At 38.5% G+C, this 27346-nt stretch overlaps 2 protein-coding genes across 3 annotated transcripts; one reads left to right on the top strand and one right to left on the bottom strand.

Annotated features, from left to right (window-relative positions):
* Window positions 1–43: 43 nt before the first annotated feature.
* On the bottom strand, window positions 44–27346 carry LOC134741712 (sorting nexin-25). The gene is made up of 17 exons (XM_063674608.1): window positions 26892–27346; window positions 26120–26427; window positions 25411–25583; window positions 22712–22898; window positions 21868–22111; window positions 20978–21187; window positions 19803–19977; window positions 19298–19458; window positions 18416–18589; window positions 15882–16019; window positions 14455–14595; window positions 13565–13695; window positions 12784–12926; window positions 11257–11407; window positions 10254–10384; window positions 6177–6325; window positions 44–814 (listed from the first exon to the last, which is right to left on the bottom strand). Exons 1-17 carry the CDS (start codon window positions 27120–27122, stop codon window positions 755–757), a joined length of 2907 nt encoding a protein of 968 aa, XP_063530678.1. The 5' UTR covers window positions 27123–27346; the 3' UTR covers window positions 44–754.
* LOC134741700 (vesicle-associated membrane protein 7-like) lies at window positions 1783–4268 on the top strand. Of its 2 annotated transcripts, none has more exons than XM_063674579.1 (4): window positions 1783–2375; window positions 2516–2699; window positions 3303–3358; window positions 3937–4268. In XM_063674579.1, exons 1-4 carry the CDS (start codon window positions 2172–2174, stop codon window positions 4225–4227), a joined length of 735 nt encoding a protein of 244 aa, XP_063530649.1. In that variant the 5' UTR covers window positions 1783–2171; the 3' UTR covers window positions 4228–4268. The 2 variants fall into 2 exon arrangements, with proteins under 2 accessions (XP_063530649.1, XP_063530648.1); XM_063674578.1 differs by having other exon boundaries at window positions 3300–3358; window positions 3937–4261.

Genomic DNA, 27346 nt, shown 5'->3' with positions numbered 1-27346 from the left:
TCGTTTATTTTGTAATTTCAGATAGGTAATTAGAATACCCATTCTACTATAAATTAGGTAAAGTACGTATACCTATATGTTAATATGAAACGACTGTGTATTTATATAACAATTGCTTGGTGCACCCTCAGAACCAGAGCCAAAAGCTAACTAAGAGGCTTTACACATATTGTTAATACAATACCAACACTTCAACACCTACGCCTATAGTTCAGAAGATCAACAAAGACTAGAAAACGATGGAAATAATCATTAGTACAATAAAGATAAAAGTCTAGATAAATTGATTTGATATAAAACTCAGGTACATGTTAACACTTAAGCCGTACAACTAAGAAGCTATTTACACAGTGCAATCTTTGGCACATAGATATATATAAGAAATATATTTTACAGATCTAAACATATTACACGTATATAAACTGAACACGAAGAAGGTGAGATCAACCTGAACTCGCAAATTGTCATTGCGATGTTTTTTTTTTAAATTTGGTGGACCAACTTCTAACCTCCATGGGTTCGAAGTTTGTCTACCAATGAAACTGAATGAATAGATTTTTGTTACATGTAGGTACACACTAATTTAAAAGGAATGTAATGTAGCTCTTTCAGTCCACTGTTGTGAAAAATAGTGTAAATCGGAATGTTTTAGGAGAATAGCAAAATATCAGACAATTTAATTTTGTCTGTAAAATCCCTGTACGGTTACGAAATTTGATATAATATTGTCTTGAGCGTCGCTTACTTTCGGATGTTAGGTATGGTATCGTTTTAGCTCTGGAAACACCTCCATGAGGACCAGTTCGAAGAGTTCCTGAAACAAAACGAACATAAATAAATACTTACATAGGTACTATAACTACTATATTTCAAGACCTACGAGTATATTGAAACTAAGTGACATTTCTTAGAATATAAAAAATATACGTACTTGTAGGTAGGTATTTATATAAATTAAATTTTTGGTATGAAAAGGTAAAACGATTATTTCATAAAATAATTCCTCGTCACTAATTTATACGGAAATGATATAAAACTTAACCGATAGTTCGGCTCCGACCTGTGACAGGTCGGTCGAACTTTCGCCCCTCCCTTTTTATGGGTTAGCCCGAAGTTAATATCTTGGCTTGAGCATGACGTCAGCTTAGTATGATCCAAGGAACAACCTTGACAAGCGGCATCGCCTGAGACCAAACTGCACATTAAGAAGGGAGTGGGGAGTATCACTTTATATTCACAACAGTGAAATATCACTGCAGTTACTTGTCCCACTATAGTTACTAGGCCACGGAAGCGAAATACGTGTCGAGGTTTTTGTAGCTGGTGGTGTATTTAGGTATTCATTAAATTTATTTCCGTATTTATTTTTGCGGTGGGAGAGATGTAACTTTAGCAGGCTTTGTTCTTTAACATACATAACATTTTTTATCCAGAGAAAAGATCTGGGCCCTGCTCGCTACAGATAGCTCAGGACAGAGAAAAATTGATTTCTTTAGCCATCACCTGAGTAGGGGTTCGTGCATAACAATAAACCTAAAACTACCTATATTCTGTTTTTTATTCCGTAGACTAAAATGACGTTTCATGTGTAAGACATGACATTTCTTAGTACTACATGAAATGTCATTTTAGTCTACGGAATAAAAAAAACAGAATATACATAATTAACAATACACCACTCAATATATATGACTTTATTTTTTCTTATATTTTAAAAACTGTGTAACTTTATTATTTGCATGAAATAAGGCTTTTTTTTATTTTATCCAGAGAATCAACCAAAAATTACAATCTTAAAAATAAAATCCAGTAAAAAAATTTAGCGGCGAACGATATAAATATCACTGTCCCGATACTTGCATGAATCAATTTATCAGAGTAAACGACAGATTCAGTGGAGCGCGCGTTTTTAGCACCGAGCCAACAAGGTAAATAATTTTAGAACAGATATCTCGACGCTATTGCTAAGATGTGAGAATTCCTCGATAGTGCGTTGGCAGAATTTGATATGCTTCCGCGTTATAATGAGTCTAAGATATAAGCTGCGTTTTGTGTTTATATTAACAAAATATTTAAATTGAAGTTGCTTTACTAATCTTGAAATAAAGTGATATTCATATTTTCTCCGGTATAAACAACTAGGTTTTAAGATAAACAAGTGATTTTGAACAATGCCTATCTTATTCAGTGCTGTGGCTCTGGAAAAAGTTGTTTTATCAAGATTTGCGTGTTGTGAGGGAAATTTCTTAGAAATTGCGAATGAGGTGTTATCAAAGGTTTCGCTACAAAACGGAAAATGTACATATTTTCATGGACCTTACTTGTTTAACTACATTGCTGAAAATGGACATTTATATTTCTGCATCACAGACAAAGTAAGCGACTTTTAATGCATATTTAATTGCGGCCAAATTATTCATTTGACCTAGACATTCAAATTCTCAAATAGTCAGTTACTTATTTAGTTTTAGATATAATTACAACCCCAAATGTTTTGTCTTGTTTTTTCACGAAGACATGTCAACGTTCAAAGGCGTTTCTCTTCCTGAACCAAATCAAAAGGCGATATAAGTCTGAGGGCCAAGCCGGCATGCAAATGCTGGCAGACGAGATGTACCGCTACAGCGAGGACCATAGCACCATTGTCATCCGCAAAGGGGAACTCGATGAATTAAATACCATTGGTGTTCGGAGCAGTGGTAAGTTGATTCTTCGGTTTGTTCGTTTTTAACGATAAAACAACAGTAGGTACGAAAAAACAAATAACACGATACGATAGGTCCTAGGTATGTAGGACTGTAGGTATAAATTTAAAAAAAATGGTCTCGCTTCGAAGGAATACTTACAATATGTTGAATTGCTTGGAACGATAACTCTTACATACATATATATTCGTATTTAAATATTTTTCAGACAAACAACGTTACTTAGACAGTTTAAGTACCTATCCTATGAATGGTAACATGCCTACTATTATCTATTTGTTGTTTTATTATTATTGCAACAATGGAGTAAGTATCGTCAATCATACTTATTAATAGTAACAGTTAAATAATTTGCAGCGATTCACGATACGAGTAGTTAGTTCGAGAGATTGGTGCAAGTTTACTCTACATATCGATTTTTATGCATATAATTTGGTTTGTAGAAAGCAAACCATGGCAGGTTTGTAGAAAGCAAACCATGGCAATGCACATAACAAACATTATTTAACTTTTTTTGGTAATTCGTCCTGGGAATAGGCTAGTCGAATCTTACGCGGTCACAGCCACTAGTAATTAATATTTCTTTAATTTCAGAAGAAATACTAGGAGAAAAGTTGCTGTTAGTAGAAGACATCAAAAACTTAAACTACGGCGTAAGTAAAAGCAGAGGATATAACAAGTTAGTGTCATAGTAAATTTTGTAACCACAGTAAATTCACTGCCATCTATCGACACACTTTAAAACTAAAAATGAAGATTTATAAAAATACGATAATATGTATTTAAATATGGATAAATGTTTTTTTTTTATTTGCATTAATTATTTTTATTACTTTGACCCATGTTCTTTCACTGATATGCGTTAAAATTGTTAAATAACAAATGAAACCGTCAACTCCCTCTATACGAGAGTAGGCCAAAACTAGTGGCGCCATCTGATCGAGAATCAAATTTTAGGGATTTTCGAGGCATGTTTTTTCCTTAGACTGTATCCATCTATTACGGAGTTATATCTATCTTTGGTAAAAGATTATAAAGGGTCACGCGATACCATTCACTGTACCAATACATATGCTATCTTTAAACTTACTTCATATAGTAGGTATTTAGAGGTGACAATGACAACAGGATGTTGTCTATTGTTAGTATGTCGAGCACTAGAACGTTTACCTTCTTTGTAAAATTAGAGACACGTCTTAATTTATAAAATAAATCTCATTTCTCTTTACAGACAATTACAAACTTGGATAAAACCCCAGAGCAAGCAAAGATCTCTAGCAGCATCGAAGTCGCAAGCGAAAAACCAACATTTATTACCAACCTTGAAACCAACACTATTACTGAACCTAGAATCTGTATCACTGGCAGCGAAATAATAGACTCATATGATAAAATTAAGCTCAACATACGGATAATAATAGCAGTAATTCTATTAGGCCTAGCGGTTTACATTTGCGACTGTAAGCCCATCGGGCATATTCTCGTTTTAGTACTATTTGTGATATTTGTTATGTTTAGATAGAGTTTATCCAAGAAAATAACTATAATATATATATTATAGAAGAATATATATATATATATATATATAATAGAACTTGTTAAAAATATCGTCAGCATTTTCTTGTCCACAGTGTCCCCTTAAGAGTCACAAGAACCTCCATACAGTTGATTTTTAAACTGCATGCTGAAATAACATGAAACTTGGCATCAACTATTAAAGTAACATACGAGGATATCTATGTCTGTTATTAGTTTTCGTAGTTAAAATTAGCAAAGAAAATAGAAAATTTGTAAAATTGTTGATGTGCAAAGAAATTAGAGCGATTAGAAGTTACACTCGCAAAACTTATACTCGATCCAGAGCGTAGCTCGAGGCTCGACAGAAACGAACAGCCTTGTTAAATAAATATGGAAGTGTAGAGGAGTAGAGCAGTGTATTGGAATTGAAAGTTTTTTTTTTATTACATCCGATTTAAACTTCATAAAATTTACCTTGGTTTAAAAAAAATTAAAAAAATTAATTCATTTTTTATTATATAAAAAAAAATGTCTGTAAAGTCGGTTTACGGACGATAATTTTATTTTGCGTGATAACGTCATAAGAAAACATTGATGAAAAGGCCGTAACGTTACCATGGAGATCTGTCCACAACGTTACCATAGAGATCTGTCCACAACGTGACACTTTTTCGTGCATGCTACCGGTGTTCATCGATTTATAAGACGTAATCACGTCAAAATGAATAGAAAGTATTTTATTCAGATTACAGAACACATATTACAGTAGGTACAAAAAGTAGAGGTTTAAAATAATACATACGTAGGTATGAGCAGAATCATATTATATAGGCCAAAAAGAAGCTTGCTGCTGGACAAATGCCTTTCACAAGAACCTGGACAACGTAACTACTGCCCGCGCGCGAATTCCGTGCACGGCTGAGGAATGTTAGGAATGTTGGGCGTCATGACCGAGTGGTTTTATTTTGTACGTACGGGCGCGGCGCACACCCTCCCACTTCCTCGACCTCTGAATGCACGGAATTGGCGCGCAGACAGTACGTCCGTTCTTGTACTTGTACTGCCCATGCACAGCCATCTGAATTTCAGATGGCAATAATTTGTAATTTTATTTGTATAATGTATGTAATTATTATATACTATTATGATTAAATAATGCAAAATATATAATTTTTCGTGAATGGTGTATGGTGTACGTCCATTTATGTAGCCCTTATCACGTAGAAATAAAGTCTATCTAAACATATCAAACTTTTACTGTATCAGAGACACGTTTGCGTATGCGTTACAAGCGATTATAATAGGTCAATCAATGTGTACATAATATATCAGAATTTCAACACATTCGCGGACACGAATGCTATAGCATTCGCGTAGTCTTTTGTTTCCCTTGGCCTATGACTCATGACGTCACTTACCGTCCGCGAACGTGTTAATGTTAACGTTATATTTTGTGATGCGGTTATCACCATCCTAATCAAGAAATTATAACGATTCATTTGAGTTATACGAGTACATATATTATGTTTATATGTGTACGTTCGATTTTTTGGGGAGGCCAATTGCTTAACAAAACCGGCCAAGTGCGAGTCGGACTCGCGTTCCAAGGGTTCCGTACATTACACAATTTTTAACAATGTACTTTTTTAATGTGAAACGTGAAATGTCTTAAAAAACCCGTAGGGGTCGGATCAAAAACTAAGTAATTAAGTCCGATTCACGCTTGACTGCACATTTCTAGTATTTTGTTTTCACGGTACCTCCCCTTAAATATTTTATTTTAGATTTTATTTTACCACTGTCGGCATAATTGACATATATCCATGTCAAATTGCAGCTTTCTAGCTCTAACGACCACCGAGCAAAGCCGCGGACAGACAGACGGACATGGCGTAGTTGAGTACGGAACCCCAAACGTACGAGTAACCCGTTGGAAGCGATGAGAGTACTTACGTAGGCGAGCTGCTTGTTGTGCGTAGTGTTCTGCAGCGTGTGGAACAGCTTGTGCGCGCCGCGCGCGGCCGCGTGCGCGCCCACCAGCGACGACAGCGCGTCCACCACCGTCTCGCTCAGCTGTTCCAGCGCTATCGTGCGTGTGTGCTCTGTACCGGACAACCATCTAATATACGAGCAGTCTAGCTATGTCAGCTCATATCCAGGTACGCATGCACCGCGATATGAGCTGACTAGCCAATAAGTTTTTGGCAAAAAATTCATTTTTGGTACAAGCTTTTATCACTGACTGTACTTTTCTTTCCACGTACAACTAATACTCATCGAGACAATTCTAAAAACCCCAAACACAATTAGGTTGCGTTGTTATATCACAGAGTTCCTATGGCCACCTCCTGTCTCCATCATCAGATCAGCTCGATGGTATGTGGCACCTGCGCGCGGGGTAGTCCAACGCTAAAAAACCAGTCTAAGTGCGCTCTCCGATAACGCGCCTTTGTTACGCACATCGATGACACATTTTAGACTGGTTCAGTAGCGTTCGACTTGCCGGCACTCGGTAACCGCAAAGACCACACAGCTATGGAATATGTTTTCCCATTAGTTCATTTTAAACCTTATTGCAATCTTCATAGAGTGGTAATTCAATAACCGGTTAAAACGTGCGGTTTCATTTAACAATAGACAAAGGATAACCCGTAAGGGGACTGTTTGAAATCTAAACACTATACCATAATATTGCATTGTCACCCGACCTACATATGTGTGCAAATTTTCAGCTTCATCGGAAACCGGGAAGTGGGTCAAATTTAACTTGCAAGATTTGACCCTTACAAACATGTTACATTACATACATACTTACATAGGTACATTGCAAGTAGTAGAAACTATCCGCGGGACGCCAGTCTCGCCCGACCCGCTGTACTATTAACGTGTTTATCCCAATATAAGAATTCAATATAAAATATGTAAATACGTGAAGGGCATTAAGAGGATATTGAACGACTACTTCTCTATACAAACGTAGTCCCCGTTTTCCTCTCTGGATCAATATCCACATTAACATTGAAGGGGCCCACGGGGCCCACTGATTACCAGTCCGCTGGACGATATCGACGACGACGACGTTCGGAACTGTTTAATTTTTGTTCTAACTGACAGGCTGATATCCGCCGCCGCCGGACCGGTAGGGCCGGCGGACGGTATAATCAGGCCCCTTAACACATTGGACATTATGGAATACTTGTTTAAAGGTATAGGATATTTTTACACAATTGTACATTAATCATATCTATGCCCCTTTGTGACTTCTAATTTTCTTTCATTTTATTAAAGGACTGGAGCGAAAAGCAAATTCCTAAATTTTTTGGAAGCTCATTACTATTCACAATGACGGGACTTAATCGTGTAAAATAAGTTTTAAATTTACCTCCGACGTTTCGAGGACAGCGTTGTCGCCGTGGTCTCGGAGAAGACTGGCTAAAGTTGATATCAACATCTTCTAGCCGCGCGAGTTTTTCGAATTACCCGCACTAATAATGAGTAAAAACCGGCCAAGTGCGAGTCGGACTCGCGCACGAAGGGTTCCGTACCATTATGCAAAAAACGGCAAAAAATCACGTTTGTTGTATGGAAGCCCCCCTTAAATATTTATTTTATTCTGTTTTTAGTATTTGTTGTTATAGCGGCAAGGTTGATTGGTAGAGAATGCCTCATAGCATTAAGTCCGCCTTTTGTACGATTGTATTTTCTTTTGTGCAATAAAGATTAAATAAATAAATAAACATAAATACATCATCTGTGAAAATTTCAACTGTCTAGCTATCACGGTTACAGCCTTAGGAGATACAGCCTGGTGACAGACGGACACAGACAGACAGACAGACAGAGAGACAGACAGCGGAGTCTTAGTAAGAGGGTCCCGTTTTTACCCTTTGGGTACGGAACCCTAAAAATCGTGAAAGTTTAAATCAGTGTTTTTAGGAAGCTCCTATTAACACTTATAATAATTAAAAAACAAACTAAAATAATTAGGTAAGAAGGCCCAGCATTGGGACACCATAGAGGCTATTAATAATATCAATTAAACGAAGGAGAATAACTATGAATGACCCGGGTATGTCCTTAAACTACGTCCAAAAGAGAGGTATGGGCACTGTGAATGACAACTCGCTTTGTGTGGTAGGGCACAGGACAGCGGATGTCATTCCAGATCTAGAGCAGAGCCCAACTGGGGAAGTACCTCCACCTTACAGAAAACCGCAGCCAAATAACACTAGACCCTACTCATAGTGTTGTGTTCCTGCCGGTGAGTAAGGTTGCCAGAGCTCAACGAGGGAGAGGAGTGTTAGGTTCGGCAACGCGCATGTAACTCCTCTGGAGTTGCAGGCGTACATAGGCTATGGAGACTGCTTAACATCAGGCGGGCCGTATGCTTGTTTGCCACCGACGTAGTATAAAAAAAAAGAATAATATACATCAAATTGTGTTAAAATATTGTCCATAATCAATGTCAATATCCAGAGAGGAAAATAGGGAAGTACATTTGTATGGAGTAGCGGTAGTAACATCGTCGTTTTGTTTATTACTATTAGCTTTACGGGTCACTAAAATATAGCCGTTGCTATGCAACCGAAGTTACGCTTTCAATAGAATTTATCCAAGTAACATTTTTATGGTAGGTATTTCTGGAAATGAGAGCGTAAGTTCGATTGTTTCATCATCATCATCATCATGTCAGCCCTTTATCGCCCACTGCCATAGGCTGCTCCTGAGCTAATTTTTAGGGTTCCGTACCCAAACGGTAAAAACGGGACCCTATTACTAAGACTCCGCTGTCCGTCTGTCCGTCCTTCTGTCTGTCTGTCACCAGGCTGTATCTCAAGAACCGTGATAGCTAGACAGTTGAAATTTTCACAGATGATGTATTTCTGTTGCCGCTATAACAACAAATACTAAAAACAGAATAATATAAATATTTAAAAGGGGCTCCCATACAACAAACGTGATTTTGCTGTTTTTTTCCGTAATAGTACGGAACCCTTCGTGCGCGAGTCCGACTCGCACTTGGCCGGTTTTTTTAATTTGTGTTTGTCCATAATGAAGAAAATTTGTTGAAGAAAGTTTGTCCATAATGGCAAAAGCCTGCCATAGTAAATTTTGTAACCACAGTAAATTCACTGCCATCTATCGACACACCTTAAAACTAAAAATGAAGATTTATAAAAATACGATAAAATGTATTTAAATATGGATAAATGATTTTTTTATTTGCATTAATAATTTTTATTATTTTGACCCATGTTCTTTCACTGATTTGCATTAAAATTGTTAAATAACAAACGAAACCGTCAACGCCCTCTATACGAGAGTAGGCCAAAGGTAGTGGCGCCATCTGATCGAAAATCAAATTTTCGTGATTTTCGAGGCACGTTTTTTCGTTAGACTGTATCCATCTATTACGGAGTTATATCTATCTTTGATAATGGGAATTCCCATACCATTTATTCTTCAATTCGGTGAACATTTCCGAGCATATTGGAGAAACTATTATTATTTTGATTTTTTGTTTCATATTTCAGCTTTTTCAAGGGAGGTTTGTTTATTATACGGGCCATGGTCAAGGTATAATAAATATTTGCAAATATTACAGTGTGTCGGATATAGTAGATGAGGTCAAAACTCAAAAACTTCCTGGTTATACGGCATGTTTTAATATTGTGGCTTTTTGTAGTGTTCCTATAACGTGAGTGGGGATCAGTAGGGTTTTTAGGCTATTGCTTAAGACTAGGATTACTCCTGTTGTGGAAATTATTATAGGTACTATTATGTACTATGGTTCTGTGGCCAAGTCTTGATATTTCGTTAATTTGTCATTAACTGTTGATTGGAGGTTATGTGTATTTGGGACGGCTATATCAATAATATATATGGTTTTATTACCTTTATCAAATAATGTGATGTCGGGTCTATTGAAGTGAATAGTTTTATCTGTCATAATTGTCCCGTCCCAGTATAGTTTATATTGGTGGCTTTCAAGTACTATGGATGGTTTATATTTAGTTATTATGAACGTACCTCGGTCGCGCATATTCCTGTTGCCTGGCTCGCTGAGCACGCCGCCCGGCCACCACGACTTCAGCACTACGCTGATGTAGTAATGCAGCATTTGCTCGGAAAACACCCACATTACCGTCTCCTTTATTTGCCTAAAACCAAAGTTCGTTAACAATACTATTGTCAAGTGTTGAAAGTTCGTTGTTATTGACTGTACTCGTAAATGGGGGATGTCATCGCTTTTTAGTGAAAAATATTTTTTTATGAGTATGTTTGTATTGTATGTTTAGTTTCGTTTTTATGATGCGGGTGATATTTTTAACCGTCGTTGAAAGAGGAGATATCTCATGAAAATCGTAGCCGGATTAAATGTATTTAAAATTGAATTCCGATAACCGATTAGATATAATCGATTTAAAGTAAAGAATAGATCAAATGACTTAATAGGTACCTAGTTTCCATTCAATATCGTTTTTATACCACGTCAATCCAGCATACGGCATGATTTTAAAATTTTAAGTAAAAATGCAAGGTTTTTGAGATCATTTTTACAGCGTCTTAAGCTCTCTATTATTCACAACGACGGGACTTAATCGCATGAAATTAAGTTTTAAATTTACCTCCGAAAAAACCATTGAAATCAAAAAACATTTAAATTTCAATCAAGACGAAGGTTTTAAGATCTCATCCGTATCGAACCCAGTCATTAGTAAATGTAAGCGAAAACAAATATGGCAGGTTGCAAAAACAAACATCGCAAAACGTTCAAGTTAATAAACAAGACCAAGTGCGGGTAGTTCGAAAAACTCGCGCGCCTGTTGAGATGTTGATGTCAACTCAACTTTAGCCAGTCTTCTCCGAGACCACGGGGACAACGCCGTCCTCGAAACGTCGGAGTTAAATTTAAAACTTAATTTTACGCGATAAGTCCCGTCGTTGTTAATAATAATGAGTAAAATTCGTATGAGAAAAGAAGTTTAAATCAGTGTTTTAAGCTCTCGCTGATTATTTACTAAAAGCCTACCTATTAATAGTTCTCCCATAAGTGATTTGTACGAAAGTGACTAGAGTTTTTCTGAGCCATCGGAATACACCTCGCATGTCAAACACTTCGCTCAGTAGCGCGTACAAAGGCTCCGCTATACTGTCGCGTTCTTCGCCCAATGGACCGGTACCTGAAAAAGTTATCTACATTAATTAAATGTCCGTTGAATTTGAAGGCCCTTCGCCGACTTGATAAGATAAGATAAGATAATCGTTTATTTGATAAAACACGAGTTACATATAAGATGTAAATATGTACAAATTCAGTTCTTTACATGTCTGGCCGGAATTTCAGCATTCAAAAATTTATCACAAAAATAATTACAATTTGAGCGGGTTAATGAAAAATAGTAGCGTTGCTAACTGGTGCGGACGCGTGCGACGGATTTCACTCACAAATCCCACGATGCTACCCGCGGGCGTGCACCCGCGCAAGACAGCGAAGGCACTTAAAACGTCTTGATATGATGGACATTCAATTACCCTTTATAAGGCAGAGGAAATATATTTCCCACCATTATTTGAACCATAGAGTAACTTATACTAGAGCGGTACTGTCATAGTAAATTTTGTAACCCCAGTAAATTCACTGCCATCTGTCGACACACTTTCAAACTAAAAATGAAGATTTATAAAAATACGATAAAATGTATTTAAATATGGATAAATGATTTTTTTTTATTTGCATAAATTATTTTTATGATTTTGACCCATGTTCTTTCACTGATATGCGTTAAAATTGTTAAATAACAAACGAAACCGTCAACGCCATCTATACGACAGTAGGCCAAAGCTAGTAGCGCCCTCTGAACGAGAATCAAATTTTCTTGATTTTCGAGGCACGTTTTTTCCTTAGACTGTATCCATCTATTACGGAGTTATATCTATCTTTGTTTGAACGTATTAACAAAAAGACAGGGTTCCATTTTGAATATGTAATTTTTGACACCCTTATGCCTTATAAAGGGTTAAGTGTTATACCTAATTATGACTCACAGCGCATCACTGTTGTAAATGGAGCTATACAGGTTGGATTTTCTTATAGAGTCAGTGAGGGAGGGCAGCTACCAGATCCCATGCTGCTACGCGAAAACGGTCTTAGAAGACCTTCCCTCGATTTCAAATTAATGAATATTGGCGTTTACAGATTTTAAAAATAACATACAAGTTATTGTTTGAGAAACTTTTTTTTTGGTGCCAATCGATCCCATTCCGATCCAGCAGGATCAAAAGCTTGTATGGGACCAAAAAATTTTTTTCGGCTACAAATCGAGGAAAACTTTTTCCCATACAATTTGTATGAAAATGAAAATTTCTATTTTTCACATGCTATTTTTTAGTTCAATCGATTCCATTCCTATCCAGCATCTATAGTTTCCTATGGGTCGTATACGTTGAAAGAGTTTTCAAAATTAGTTACTGCTGTTATGCTAAGCGCGGCAGAATTAAATCTATGATATTACGTACAGTGCGATTAAAACTAACTGCATATACGTGTAAAATATACCTCGCATAGCATTAGCCATGTTCTTACTCGCGGGGTCCGTGCCATTTCCGTCCAGATAAAGCGATATTTCATCTTCATCTGCCGACAAATGCGTGAACGCCTCGCGATCTGTCGATGATCTATTCGTTGCTTCGCTGCTTGTACTATAATAAGAACGTCAATAATAAACTGAGAAAAATAGTACATTATTGCAGAGGTCGGGAAAGGGCAATTCGTGGATGAGTTTCGATTTTCGAGTGAAAGAAGACGAATCCACGAATTGCTATTCCTGCCGAAGCATATAATTACAGTGCTTTTCTCCAAACATGCGAGGAAATAAGGTAAAATAATTACTTATTTAAGTATTACTTAAATCGAGCCTTCACATCAAAAAATGTCAAAAACAATTTCCCCATTTACCTTTTTTTTAAAGTTAAAAGCATAACTTATCCTGCCATTCAGTACCATTCAATATAATTGTGCAAAAACGAAAAAGAAATGTTTACAAACATACTGTAGTAATAGTGGAAGTCTTCGGTAGCTAGTAATAGTAGCTACCGAAGACTTCCACTATCTATCTTCTGGCTCCATCATCAGACCAGCTTGATTATCATTGGTATCCCAAATCATTATATTGTCATTTCTTACACACATGCAATGTTTCAAATCGATACGGCTATTAGAGGTAGGTTAAAATCGAATTGCAAGATTTTATTACATTGTTAGTTATAAGTAAAGTTATTGTAAGAGTGTTGATTACCTACCTTAAATGGTATACAATTAGCTTTATTACGTGACGTACCTTTTAAATAATGTAGAAAATGAGAATTTGTTTTTCTTTGGATTGTCTCCCTGTCTCATATATTCGCTGGTTGCGTTGAGGAATGTATATAAAGGTTCACTTTGGTTCAGTCTGTCGTCTTCTAAAACAAACTGTAGATAATCATTTATTAAAAGTGGCAGAAGAAAGTAAGTTCGTGTAAGTTTTAATGGTCCTTTTATCAAAAAATATAAAATTTTCGAAAAAGCAAAGAAAATTATGAATATTGAGTATCGTTACAAACTCACATACATATGACATAAATATTGCACACTTCAAATTTAAAGAACGTAATCCGCACAAGCCTCGTCCTGACCTAATTTAAAGAAACACAGTACAAGTTACAAATCTTAAGCGTAGAGATTTGTTTTAGAATGGGTGGTCTTATCGCTAAAAAGCGATCCTATATCTCTGTAACGATTTATTTTAGTCTTAAATGGTTTATCTAAAGTAACGCTGCATTAACCTTATTTGGAACGAACAATTTTAAGTCTGTCACCTGACCACAGCATTCAATATACCATTTGCATTGAAAACTAAATAAGATTGCAGGCATATAGTTCAATCCATGAAGCACTTATTGTTGTCGTCCTACGCCTGTATATAGGGTTTGCACGACGGATCTGAAATGTATGGGAAGATCCGCGGATCCGGATACAGATCCGGATAATTTCATACATTTCAGATCCGGATTGCAAACCCTACCTGTATATTATGTTCACTGCTGGGCAGACCTCTCATGCTCGAAACGGATCGGGCTATACATACAGCCCCTGAAATTCTTAAGGTTGGCGACTTAAAACATGTTGGAGAAGTTCTTTCCTAGAATTAAATCTTATATTAAATAGTCTGATTAACCTGCAAATACTTACTTCTAAATACTTTTGAATGAGGTTCTTTGCTTTATCTAAGGAATTTCTATCATTTTTACCAAACAGAAACTTAAAAGAATTCGAAGGTAGTTCCAAGTTTTTTAATTCAGAACACATAGGCCTTAATTTTCGATGTAGATCCTGAAAAAAAAAAAACTTTGAATAATACTACGTTAACTGAATAATAAGCATGCCCCTCGAAATAGCAAATCTGTAGCAGTTGTATGTCAGGGTTGTCACTGTAGCCAAATGAAGATCAATGTCATGTTTTTTTTTTGGTAGAATGTAAATATTACATGAAATACAGTAAAATTTGTTGTCTTTTACTTGTAAACCTGGTTTATTTTTTAAAAGAAAGTCTAAATTTGAAGAGAAACAGTCTTCCTTTTCTTTGTGGTTTTTACTAGCTAAATGTTTCACCACGTTATGTTTCTACGGATTTATATTCACTGCACATATTATAGTACAAAAAATATTTTGTTCGTTGTTGTCAAGCACCCCAATGTTTTCGAGCTATAAAGATTCCATAATTATATTTGAATGAAATACGGCGGGGTTTGAACACTACTACTCTTTTTACAAATAGACATCTATTATATCTAACAAGATACTTAATTACTGGGTGGATTAACTTTTTCTTGACACTTGTATCGTCATGTCATGCAGTTACATCTAGGGGTATTTAACTTTAGTACCCACCAAACATGCATTTTTACTGAGCATGGGTATTATCGACCACACTGTTATAACTGCTTATTTTATGGCTTTTGTTTGACCACCACGACTTTGTTATAAAACACATAATAGTAAACCTTATTAGAATGTATTAAGGTTAATTTTATATTGTAACCTTTGTCTTCTTGTTTTATTCGACCATGATTTTACTAACATTGTATTAAATAGTAATTGGTTTTACAAAGGGGAAAAGTTGTTGTTTAACCCCTCTTGCTAATATTGATATCAAAGCAAGCGACTGATTCCAAAATTAAACATCGTTGCAGGTGCAAGGGTTTAACCTCGTGAGACCCACCATAGAAAGTTTTAATTTTAACCTTGTTCTGTAAGTAAATTGGAACGAATTTCGTTTGTTTTACAACGCAGTGAAACAAAAGAAATGCTACTTTATTTGTTTAATGAAAGGTTCAAATTAGATTGCAATGAATACGCAAATTTTAATATACATTTAGACTCACGAGGTTAAAGACACGAGGGTTAAACAAACTTTGCTCCCGAGTGAAACATAAATTCAAATGAACGTTATTGATTATCTTTCATTTAAAATCATCACTAGCCAACATGAGAAAACAACTCAAAATAAGCATAAGATTACTTCGCCAATCTTGTGGAAAAAAGGCAACTTTCTTATCAGTTTGAATTTTAAAGAGAGTCTTTACGAGCTGGTGTAGTACTTACTACTACTTATATACCTGGAAATCGTTGAGGGTTCTCAATATAACCCAGCCCGTAGAGATTTGCTCAGGCCTCTCGTCTTCGTTTGATGTAGTTTCCTGTTCGGCCATGTGTACTACTATCACGAACTGCGGGGGCTTGTTTTCGTCCAAGATCTAAAAATAACGAAAGTTAATTATGTTAAATCGGTTTAAATGTAATAAGAATACAATTAAAATAACTAACGTTGTTTGATCTACAAACTCAACTCAACCATAACTATGTTGGACTTTGGACTTAATATATTGAGATTTATTCAGGGACCATAATTTTATATTCGCAACGCAGGCTTCGTCAGGTGAACACAAACTCACAATCAGCTACAGACTTCGTCGCATATAAAATATATAAAAACTCGAAAATAAATATAAATAGCTCGGAAAACATAAAAAAACTCAAAAATGCGCGTTTTCCTAAAGATAAGACCTAGCTAGATCGAGTTTTCGCCCCCGAAAACCCCCATGTAGTAAATTTCCAGGGTTGATATGATTTAAATCAGTGATTAAATCGTGATTTTAATCAAGGGATTTTTTCAAAAAAAATCATTGATTTAAATCATTAAATTTTTACTACAACCAAATCGGCCCAAAATTGTTTAGAGAATTCCCCGGACCACTACGGCACGCACACATGTGCAAGCGAGTCATAGCGTAACAGTTTCGGGGAAACCCCGAAACTATAATACGAGACGCATGGTACTGAAACAGTTCCAGGATTCCCCGAAACTAAAACACGAGACGCATTTCGCTTTTCGCCCGGTCATTCGTAGTTGACTAGTGAAAGAGTGAATACAACAAAAAGATGTCTGGAAGAAAAAAAGATGCTGTGTGGGTTTATTTCGATGAAAAAAAGCAAGAAAATGAAAAAATCAAAAAAATCTGATTTTAATCAAATAAATCCGATTTAAATCAAATTAATCGGATTATTATGATTTTTTTATAAAAATCGTGATTTTTATCAACCCTGTAAATTTCATCGTTAGAGGAGTGTCAGTAGAATAGAAACCCGCTGCGCGGTGTGCAGAGGCCCTTTAAGATTCGAGTTTAATACACCCCGCACACAAAACTTTCATCACACGTGCGAAGAAAAAAAGTAGGTACTAAATAATTTTTGCCCAAGCTGAATCGGAGACGCTCCGCGTTCGCTCGGTTCAATATCATTCACCCGCCTCCTAGCCTAGTCGAAGCTGAAGATTCCGGATTCGAATCCTGGTAAGAGCACTTTTATGTGTGTTTGTCACATATATTTGTTCCCTGAATCATGGATGTTTTCTATGTAAGGTATACATTATACATATAAGTGATACAAGTATTTATGTATAATTATCTGTAACTGCGGTGTAGAACTTGTCCGTATCGATATTATTCATATTATATACAGGATGGCTAAAAAATAAGTGCATTCCTGTCGCCAGGGAGGTTTTTAATTTTTTTTTTCGCGATTACATGGTCGGTAAAAGTTGCTTGGTATAATCCCAAAACCTCACTGGCAACGGGAATGCACTTATTTTTTAGCCACCGTGTATATCGTCGTCCCCACAGCCTTATTGAACTCACTGTGTGATTAGACACAGAGACTAGATCGATTTATCCGCTCCACCTCGCTCTCCAGCATGGCCAGCGCGCGCGACTCCGGCTTCAATAATGTAGTATTACCTCAGCATAAATAAATAAATGAATAAATAAATAAAACCTCAGCAGTCTGCACAGTGGCCCGCCACGTGCCCAGATGCTCGGCCCAGGTGTCGGTGCGCGCCAGGTGCGACTCCAGCCGCAGCTGCTGCTCCGCGAGCCACTCCACCTCGCTCTCCAGCATGGCCAGCGCGCGCGACTCCGGCTTCAATAATGTAGTATTACCTCAGCAGTCTGCACAGTGGCCCGCCACGTGCCCAGATGCTCGGCCCAGGTGTCGGTGCGCGCCAGGTGCGACTCCAGCCGCAGCTGCTGCTCCGCGAGCCGCTCCACCTCGCTCTCCAGCATGGCCAGCGCGCGCGACTCCGGCTTCAATAATGTAGTATTACCTCAGCAGTCTGCACAGTGGCCCGCCACGTGCCCAGATGCTCGGCCCAGGTGTCGGTGCGCGCCAGGTGCGACTCCAGCCGCAGCTGCTGCTCCGCGAGCCACTCCACCTCGCTCTCCAGCATGGCCAGCGCGCGCGACTCCGGCTTCAATAATGTAGTATTACCTCAGCAGTCTGCACAGTGGCCCGCCACGTGCCCAGATGCTCGGCCCAGGTGTCGGTGCGCGCCAGGTGCGACTCCAGCCGCAGCTGCTGCTCCGCGAGCCGCTTCACCTCGCTCTCCAGCATGGCCAGCGCGCGCGACTCCGGCTTCAATAATGTAGTATTACCTCAGCAGTCTGCACAGTGGCCCGCCACGTGCCCAGATGCTCGGCCCAGGTGTCGGTGCGCGCCAGGTGCGACTCCAGCCGCAGCTGCTGCTCCGCGAGCCGCTTCACCTCGCTCTCCAGCATGGCCAGCGCGCGCGACTCCGGCTTCAATAATGTAGTATTACCTCAGCAGTCTGCACAGTGGCCCGCCACGTGCCCAGATGCTCGGCCCAGGTGTCGGTGCGCGCCAGGTGCGACTCCAGCCGCAGCTGCTGCTCCGCGAGCCGCTCCACCTCGCTCTCCAGCATGGCCAGCGCGCGCGACTCCGGCTTCAATGATGCGCGGAGAGCCGCTAATGCCTGAAATGGACATGGTGTGGCGAAATGGAAAAGCATACATGAGCTCCTTTTTCCATGTCCGACGACATTTGGAAGGCAATCCTTAAACAAATTTACACAAGACCGAGAGAAGAGGTATAAAAGTTTCAAGTAAAGTCTAAGAAAAAATTGTGGCCTCAAGTTTGAAAGGCTGAATACGGCACCATATGTTTTGAGATAACTACAATGTTCTGCCACCAGAGATCAGCACTAACCCCTTTAGTAAACAATAGAGTAACTTATACATACTGTGCCTTCAACAGTTTTTTGACAAGTTTTCAGAGGTAATAAGATATGACATTGATGCATCAAGGCGGTTTGTTTACAAAGGACCTACCGGGAAACGCGAATCCGAAATTTCGCTATCTGCCTCTAGATGTTTGATAACGAAATTTCGATTTTCTTGTTTCGCGATAGACCCTCAGATTGTGGTAGTAGCGCCTCCTACGCAGTTTCGCGAAATATTCCCTATTGTCAAAAGTCAACTTGTGACAGTCAGAGTTAGCGTATAAACGATCGTACAGAGCCATCAACATTAGCCGTCAAATTCAAACCACCAATTTGTTTTAGACTACACATCTAATACAATCAACGAAACTTAATTTTAAAGTATAAACTGTTCGTCTGTGTGTTAAGGGGTCAAAGGGTTGAATGAGTATAGCGTTTACGACACTCAGTGTCAGTATTGACCTGTGTTTTATTGTTATGCCTCTCCTGCAGCTGGTCGAGCTTCCGCCTCGCGTACGTGGAGTGGTCGGTGAGGTGCAGCGCGCCCGCGACGCTCTCCGCGGACGACACGGACTCGTTGGACAGCTGCCGGTCTTCTATTGGAGACCTTTCCGCGATTATTTCTAAAATGAACGACAGTATAAAGTCGTCGTCAATAGAACTTGCAAATAATGTAAACAAATATGACAGATTTTATTAGCGTTTGACACATAACCTAACATTTTAGCAGCAGTATTTAGGAGGCAGGTTCTTAGGGTTCTCGGCCATAATCGGTTATAATCGGAACTATGGGGTTCGAAATTTACAAAATTCGGCTTTTCGGCTTTTCGGAAATATAAATCTTCGTGATTTTCATCATTCGTAATTACGACAGTCGGAATTTTGATGGGTCGAGCATTTAAAAATCGGAATAATAAAATTCGGCAAAACATTTTTCGGAATTATGTAGTGTACCCACAAAATATACCTTTATTAGCCTCCTCGTTCGCCAGCTCGATCATAAGTGCTTTGTACTGCTCACTCAGCATAAACGACGAGTAGTACTTCTGATGTATTGTGTCGACTACGGTGTCTTGCACTTCGTAAAATACTTCCGGCCCTTTATCCCCGAGTAGGAATGCCTCCATTCGTTTTCTCGTATCCTGTCATGTCGATATCATAAAAAAAACACTTAGCTACATAAACAGTTTCGTAATTGCAATTTAAAATTTTAGCAATATAAGCGATTCAGATGTCAGTGCCAGTCAAAAGTTACGGCTCGCTGCTCGCTCGGCTGAAGAATTTTTAAAATGAACGGATATAGGTAGTTAAATATATTAATAACGGGTCACTCACGTGTTTTAAGTCGAAAACGCTCGACATGTTTCACTCCGTACCGAGGAGCGTCATCAGGAGCTTGCGTCGACGGTGACGGACCGGCGCAGACTAATATATTATTAATATATTTAATATGTCTATGTCTCACGGAAGTTTTGTTAGATATAGGTAGTTACTAATAATCGCCCACACTGTTAACTGATAGTTCGTAAACCTTATTACAAAAGGCATAAGGTCCACCGATGGACAGTTAACGAGTGTTGCTGATTGTACAGTACCAGGCGATAAATGTTGCACATCACTCTTTGGCAAGAGACAATTGGTTGTGGCACTGGCGATCGTCCAACAATCATTATATTTATTAAGTATCGTTTCATATCAAATTAATAATGCACTTTATGGACTTAACGCATTCACTGCCAGGGTGCGTGGCCTAGGAACAAACTAGGCAGTGAATGACATGTAAACTTAAAATATGACATCTCATGACAAACGTCATGTAGATAGTGTGTGACAATATGCTCTACGAAGCCGAAATTAGCCGAGTCTCTTTCCAAAGACCGATGTGGAATATTTATCGCCGGATACCGTACACTAAACTATTGGATTTGCTCCTTTACTAACAAACTAATATAACTATAGAAGCCTGACTAGATATCAAAAATGACCCCACGGGTATTGTGCACGGTTTGACAGCGTTAAATATTGAAATTCAACAAAAAAAAATTATAACGGGTAATGTTGGGTAATATTCAAAACCGGGAGCGGGGTATATTTATGGAGAAAGGTTAACTGGTCCGTTATTGAAAGCAAGCTAGCCTTTACCTTGTCGACCTTGATCTCCGCCGTGGGCGACCGGATGTACGTGTAGAAGATCTCGGCGCCGAGCTGATGCCAGCTGCTGCGCGGGCTGTGCCGCAGCTCCTCCACGCCCATCCAGAACCCGACCAGGCCTTGCGAGCACATCGTCTCCAGGAACATCGACAGGTAGCGGCGGCCGGTCACGCTTTCTAATACTTTGTGGAGGGGTAGACACTGAAATTATGTCACATAATACAAGTCCAGATCTAAAAGCATGACAATCTGAAGTCTGAAGGGGATGGTCTTATGGAACTTTCAATAGGAGTAGCAGGAAGCCATTTCCGTTGGTCCTTGTCAGTCTCTCTTCGAATGTTTGCCTGAATGTGCTAATTGACACGTCAAAACTCCTCCACCACAGCTAGGCGGGGAACAAAAAACCCCGTCTAAATTACGTAGGTTGTTTTTGGTAAGTATGTTGTCAGCAATGTTCAAACTTGTTTTTAATTTGGTCGCATTGCGTAGGTATATTCTGTTCATCAGGGGCGAACGGTTGTAGCAATATGTTATAGGTACCTAAGGTCAACCGGAGTAAATCCGTTACTTGAGGTAAATGCGTCTTTTAAAGATTTCTTCTAAACGGAACATTTTAGAACTATTGCAACCCTCTCTGTTCGAAGTGTGGTCATTGAACTTTTATTGCAGACGACTATAATAGTTATAATATGTCGCGTTTCGAAAATATCTTCAAAAGACGCATTTATCCGGTTGACCTTACCTGCACATTTAGGTCCAGGTGGACTGATACATATTATGAGACAATTTTACGCAAATCAACCTAGTCTCACAGTAAGCTTAATATGGCGTGTGCTGTTGGTATAAGTAATATCAATTCAAGAAAATCTTTACTTTCTTACCTTGTTATCAGACTCATTTACCGCAGGGAAGGCCCCATCCCAGCCCAAGCTCTTGAGATGCTCCTCGCACTCAAGTTTAGCTATACTGAGCTGCGTGATGTATCTCTCCAGTTTCTTGGCGTCTGCGATCTGCTGCCGGCTTACGTTCTGCTGCCCTGCTTTTTCTGCGTCCACATCTACGCCTTTAGCTCTTTTCATGTTTTGAAGGGTGGTTGCTTGCATTATTTGGGTAACTATGTCGTATCTACAAGAAATTGAGTTGTAAATTAAAATGAAAACATGACCATTTTAATGTAACGGGTACAGTCACCTGCAATAATATCAAGCACGGCAAAGCGCACAAAATATTATTACACGCTCTCATGTCGCTACAAATAAAATCGTGTCAGATAGTTTAGCGGCCTATTTGCACAAGATATCCTCCAAGACATACCCTTCAAGTGGGTGACTAAAGCTTTAAAACCGTGATTGTTTTATCTGTAAAGGTGTCCAAAAATATCTAACCATGCACTCTAACACCTTGACAATAAATGCGTATACCTATCCAAATATTCAGGAGGACCTTGGCTGTTCCAATTAATAGTAAAAGAGGTATAGAGACTTAAAAAAATCGGTCCTCAAGTTTTACGGCTAAAGTTGATGTCGAATTAACGCCTTGTACATTATGCTGTTCTGGTTGTCACGAATTTACCACAAAACGTGGCCTGTACGGCGCCAACCAGTTTATTTTTTTTCTTTTTAATTTACATCTCTTTCACAATCGGTTACTATTTACCTTGACCAATTTCTTAACATAATTATCTAGTACATAATGAAACAGTGATTGATTCAATTGCTTACTAACCGTAACCGCTTCAACTGGTCGACGTTATCACAACTGCTTATTAGTCGTATGTAGTCCTCAAATGTTTTAGCGTATTCGTGGGTCCGGACATGCATGGCGTTCACTTCCTTTTGAGCTTCGAGGTATTGGATGATCTTTTGGTTTATGACGTCAGGCTCTGTGATCAAATCTATGGCCGGTTGGAACACTGAAAGATGAAATATTCAAGGTTAAAGTATACTTAATACAAACAAGTAGGGATACAATAAATTTTCTTAAGCACACCGGCCATTGTAAAACTAGGCCGTAATTGAAACAAATATAAGACTACATGTCAAAATGCATGAAGTTGTTTGGGCTGTAAGGTTTACATGAGTGAATCAGCTTTTTAGTGTGACTTGTTGCCATGATAACCATGTCCACCCACATAAGTACTTATATAAGTACAAACGTACGATAGGCGGAAGACTTAGATACCTACACTACACTGCACACGCACGCGAGCTTCATGAGTTAATAAATCTTGCGAACATTATAGTGGGAGATTCGTTATATACATTTCTGTTATTTAATTCAAACCAAGGTTATGTTACGTTAGGTAATATTATTTAATACAATGCATTGAATAGTTGTACATGGGTTGCTTAGCAATATATGGGTTGTTATAATGGTAGGTGACTCCAAACAGCAACAGAAATTTCAGATAGCCAATAGCGATGGTGTATTTGTGCCAAAAGGAAAATTTCATACGATACCACTGATAGCCAAGCAGTAAGCGTAATAAACAACCTTGATGCAGTAAGCGCAAAAAAAAAACCGGCCAAGTGCGAGTCGGACTCGCGCACGAAGGGTTCCGTGCCATTACGGAAAAAAACAGCGAAAAAAATCACGTTTGTTGTATGGGAGCCCCATTTAAATATTTATATTATTCTGTTTTTAGTATTTGTTGTTATAGCGGCAACAGAATTACATCATCTGTGAAAATTTCAACTGTCTAGCTATCACAGTTCATGAGATACAGCCTGGTGACAGACAGACGGACGGACAGACGGACAGCGGAGTCTTAGTAATAGGGTCCCGTTTTTACCCTTTAGGTACGGAACCCTAAAAAACAAAGCTCTTAGGTAAATGTTTGGGCATTGGGGTGGTCTGGTTGGCGTTTACAGATTTTGGAAAAAACATACAGTTTTTTTTGGTGCCAATAGATCCCATTCCTATCCAGGATCAAAAGCTTGTATGGGACCAAAAAAAAATGTTTTCGGCTAGAAAAGTTGAGACTGCTAAATGGGTTTTTTTTTTTTTTTTATACCACGTCGGTGGCAATCAAGCATACGGCCCGCCTGATGGTAAGCAGTTACCGTAGCCTATGAACGCCTGCAACACCAGAGATATTACACGCGCGTTGCCGACCCTTTAAAAACCTGTACACTCCTTTTTTGAAGAACCCCATACTGTAGCCCCTCGGGAAAACCTCGGCAGGGAGCTCATTCCACAGCCGAAGCGTACGCGGGAGGAAATTCCTCTTAAACCGCACAGTACGCGACCATTTAGGTGCTAGGGTGTGAGGATGAACACCCTGCCGATGGCGAGCGGTGCGGTGATAGAAAGCGGCCGTTGGCATCATGTCAAACAATTCTTCAGAGCACAGCCCATTGTACAAGCGGTAGAACACACACAAGGAGGCGAAGTCTCTCCTTAGACTTAAAGGTTCGATACCGCTTGTGAGTTTGGGATCGTCGACGATTCGTACAGCGCGCCTTTGGACTGAGTCGAAGGGTCCAAGCTGGCATCCAGGTGCTCCTGCCCAAAGGTGACAGCAGTACTCCATATGGGGTCTGACTTGCGATTTATATAGCAGCAGTCTTTGCCCCGGAGTAAAGTATCGCCGTGCTTTATTGAGCACACCGAGTTTTTTGGATGCCAGATCAGCCTTCCCTTCCAGGTGGCTACGGAATTGGACGTCACTGGAGATGTCGACACCGAGGATCCCAATACTCCCTGACATGGTAAGGGCTGTGCCTTCGAACTATGGGACCACAGTAAATGGGGTTTTCTTAGCGGTAAACGCGCAAACTTGTGTCTTGGTGGGGTTGAATCGCACTAAATTGTCCCGGCCCCACACCGAAACTCTGGATAGAGTGCCCTCAATATCCGACACAAGCTTTTCACGACTCTCTAGCACCACGGAACGAGGGATGTTGGCACGGCCTGCGTAATAGGCATCCCCAGTACTGTCGTCTGCATAGCAATGAATGTCGTCGATAGACAACATGTCATTGATGTGCAGCAAAAACAGCGTTGGGGATAGCACAGAGCCTTGCGGAACGCCAGCGTTAATGTCCATGCTATTGGAGCAGCTTATAAGTGATTAAAGTTAAAAATAAAACATTTTCCTATTTTTTACAAGGTTTGATTGAACTTGCTCTGTTAGTAAGTATGTAAGTTTGTTAGTTAGTTAGTGTGGGTCTTGAAAGCTAAATTTGACCCACTTCCCGATTTCCGATTGAGCCGAAAATTTGCACACATAAGTAAGTCAGGAGACAATGCAATATTATAGTACCATCGAGCTGATCAGATGATGGAGACAGGAGGTGGCCGTAGGAACTCAGTGATGTAACAACAAAACCTAATTGTGTTTGGGGTTTTTAACTTCTATGCAGGGGTGGCACCTTTTCTCCAAATTATATTTTTGGCAAAAACTTATATTTACTTAGGTTTACCTTTGCAAGCCAGCACTTCTCTCATGAAGTGAGATACCGGAGACAAAGAGTAGCTTCGCGGCATGAGGAACATGATAATCAGCTCACTGGTCTGGCGGAGGTAGTGTAGCTCAGTCTCACAGGACATCAAGTGAGGTGCTAGAGCGAATACTGGTGCCTGGTTTAGCTCTAACCTGTTTTAAGGGCAAATTGTTAATAACATAACATACATATATCTTTCATATATATGATCTCCTTTACATCAGATCTTTTTGATACCAAAGACATATATGTAAAATAATACTGCTTGCACTTGGCGGGCCATAATTCTGTAACTTAAATTATATAAAATAAAGTTTTATTCTATTCTATTCTATCTTTCATATTGTAAATTGTTAATAAACATGTAGAGTTAATTAAAATGGCAGTTTTACAATAGCAGTAGATTTAGCTTTTTATTATTTTGTATGAAAAATAAAAATAAAAAATATTTGAATTTATGGAAGCTAACTATGCCATTTAGTTTCCTTTTTTTTGTTCTGGTTTGAACTTCCATTAGTCAGTAACGACTATAATCAGTTTTGCTATATGTATATAATTTAGTTTCCTTAAAATAAATGTAATTACTGTAATTAGCCAAGAAAATAAAGGAATAAAAAAAATATTCCTGTATGTAGCAGGAATGAAGGAAGAGGGAAAAAATATATATGTTAAATAATTAGATACTTACGCACAGCTCTGGGCAATCCTAATACGCTCAAAATGCTGAGTAATTTTCAAGACCATATCATTGGCCAATAGCTTTTCAGCATCTACCCGTAACAATCTTTCATGTAGATTTTTAATTGCTCCCCATATATGTTCCTTGAATTTGTCTACCACAGGCTCCGGTCTATAGGCAAACTCTTTCAGCCAGCGAGTAACAAAGTCTCTAAGAACATAGTCAATCAGTTGCTGTAACTGGCTGTCAACCGTGCGGCCAAAGATGACTGGTAGGTGACTCTTTTTAACAGCATGCGGCCAGGTGGTTAGGTCATCCTGGTGAGGTAATGTAATTTTTTAAATTTAAAAAAATATGTATGATCTAAGTTTAAAGCACTTTTAATTAATTTTAAATACATCACATCTATCTGGATAAATTGTGGATAGTCTATTTCTGAATGTAGGTATGCAAAAAAAAAAAGTGGTAAATATCTACATTTACCGCTAGTACAAAGTTCAGACAGGCTTCATTTCTTACCTCGGCGAGGACTTACTTTACAGTCAGAAAAATCTAATATTTAGGCGGTTTTATTAAGTTCTTTTGGTATCAATCTAAAGTATAAATAGTCTACTATATAATATATGTATTAGAAAAACTAATTTTGGAGATGTATGTTTTTAAATATAAGAACCTTAATTTTAATTTTAACTTTAATTTTTAAATTAGTTCACCCCGCGATTTCTGATTCCCGCGTTTTACGGTAATTATAATGTTTTGAATAGAGGTACAATCATCATACCTTCAAAGTTTCCTCCAATTGCCTCAACTCTTTTTCTACTTTATCCATCAGAAAAATCGAAGGCTGGTGAGGCGAAGACAGAGAGATGTGCCCCCATAACGTCAGTGCAAACACCAAAACTACCAGAAAAATAGTCAACAGTAAAAGGTAAAGAGGGCTCCAAAGTATTGGAAAGTACCATGCCGACATTAACCACAAGGGCACTGAACTCATCACTACCCACGTCCACATTATAACTTGTTTTTAGTCACACTAATAAGATATTATTATGTTTTAAAGAATCAATCAATAAGTTTAAGTTACTCATAATAAGAATTACATAGCACTACTTAATAACACGTATAGAACAAGACATAAAACCATTTTATTTTCTTTGTTAAACAGGAGAAAATTCAAGCACATTTTCTGACTATTTTATTTGTTATTTCAATTTCCTGATTTGTATTTGTAACTCG

The sequence above is a fragment of the Cydia strobilella genome, chromosome 5, assembly GCF_947568885.1.
Source record: "Cydia strobilella chromosome 5, ilCydStro3.1, whole genome shotgun sequence".
Lineage (NCBI taxonomy): Eukaryota > Metazoa > Arthropoda > Insecta > Lepidoptera > Tortricidae > Cydia > Cydia strobilella.
Note: the sequence above shows the minus strand (reverse complement) of the source record. Positions and strands in the feature narration are given on the sequence as shown.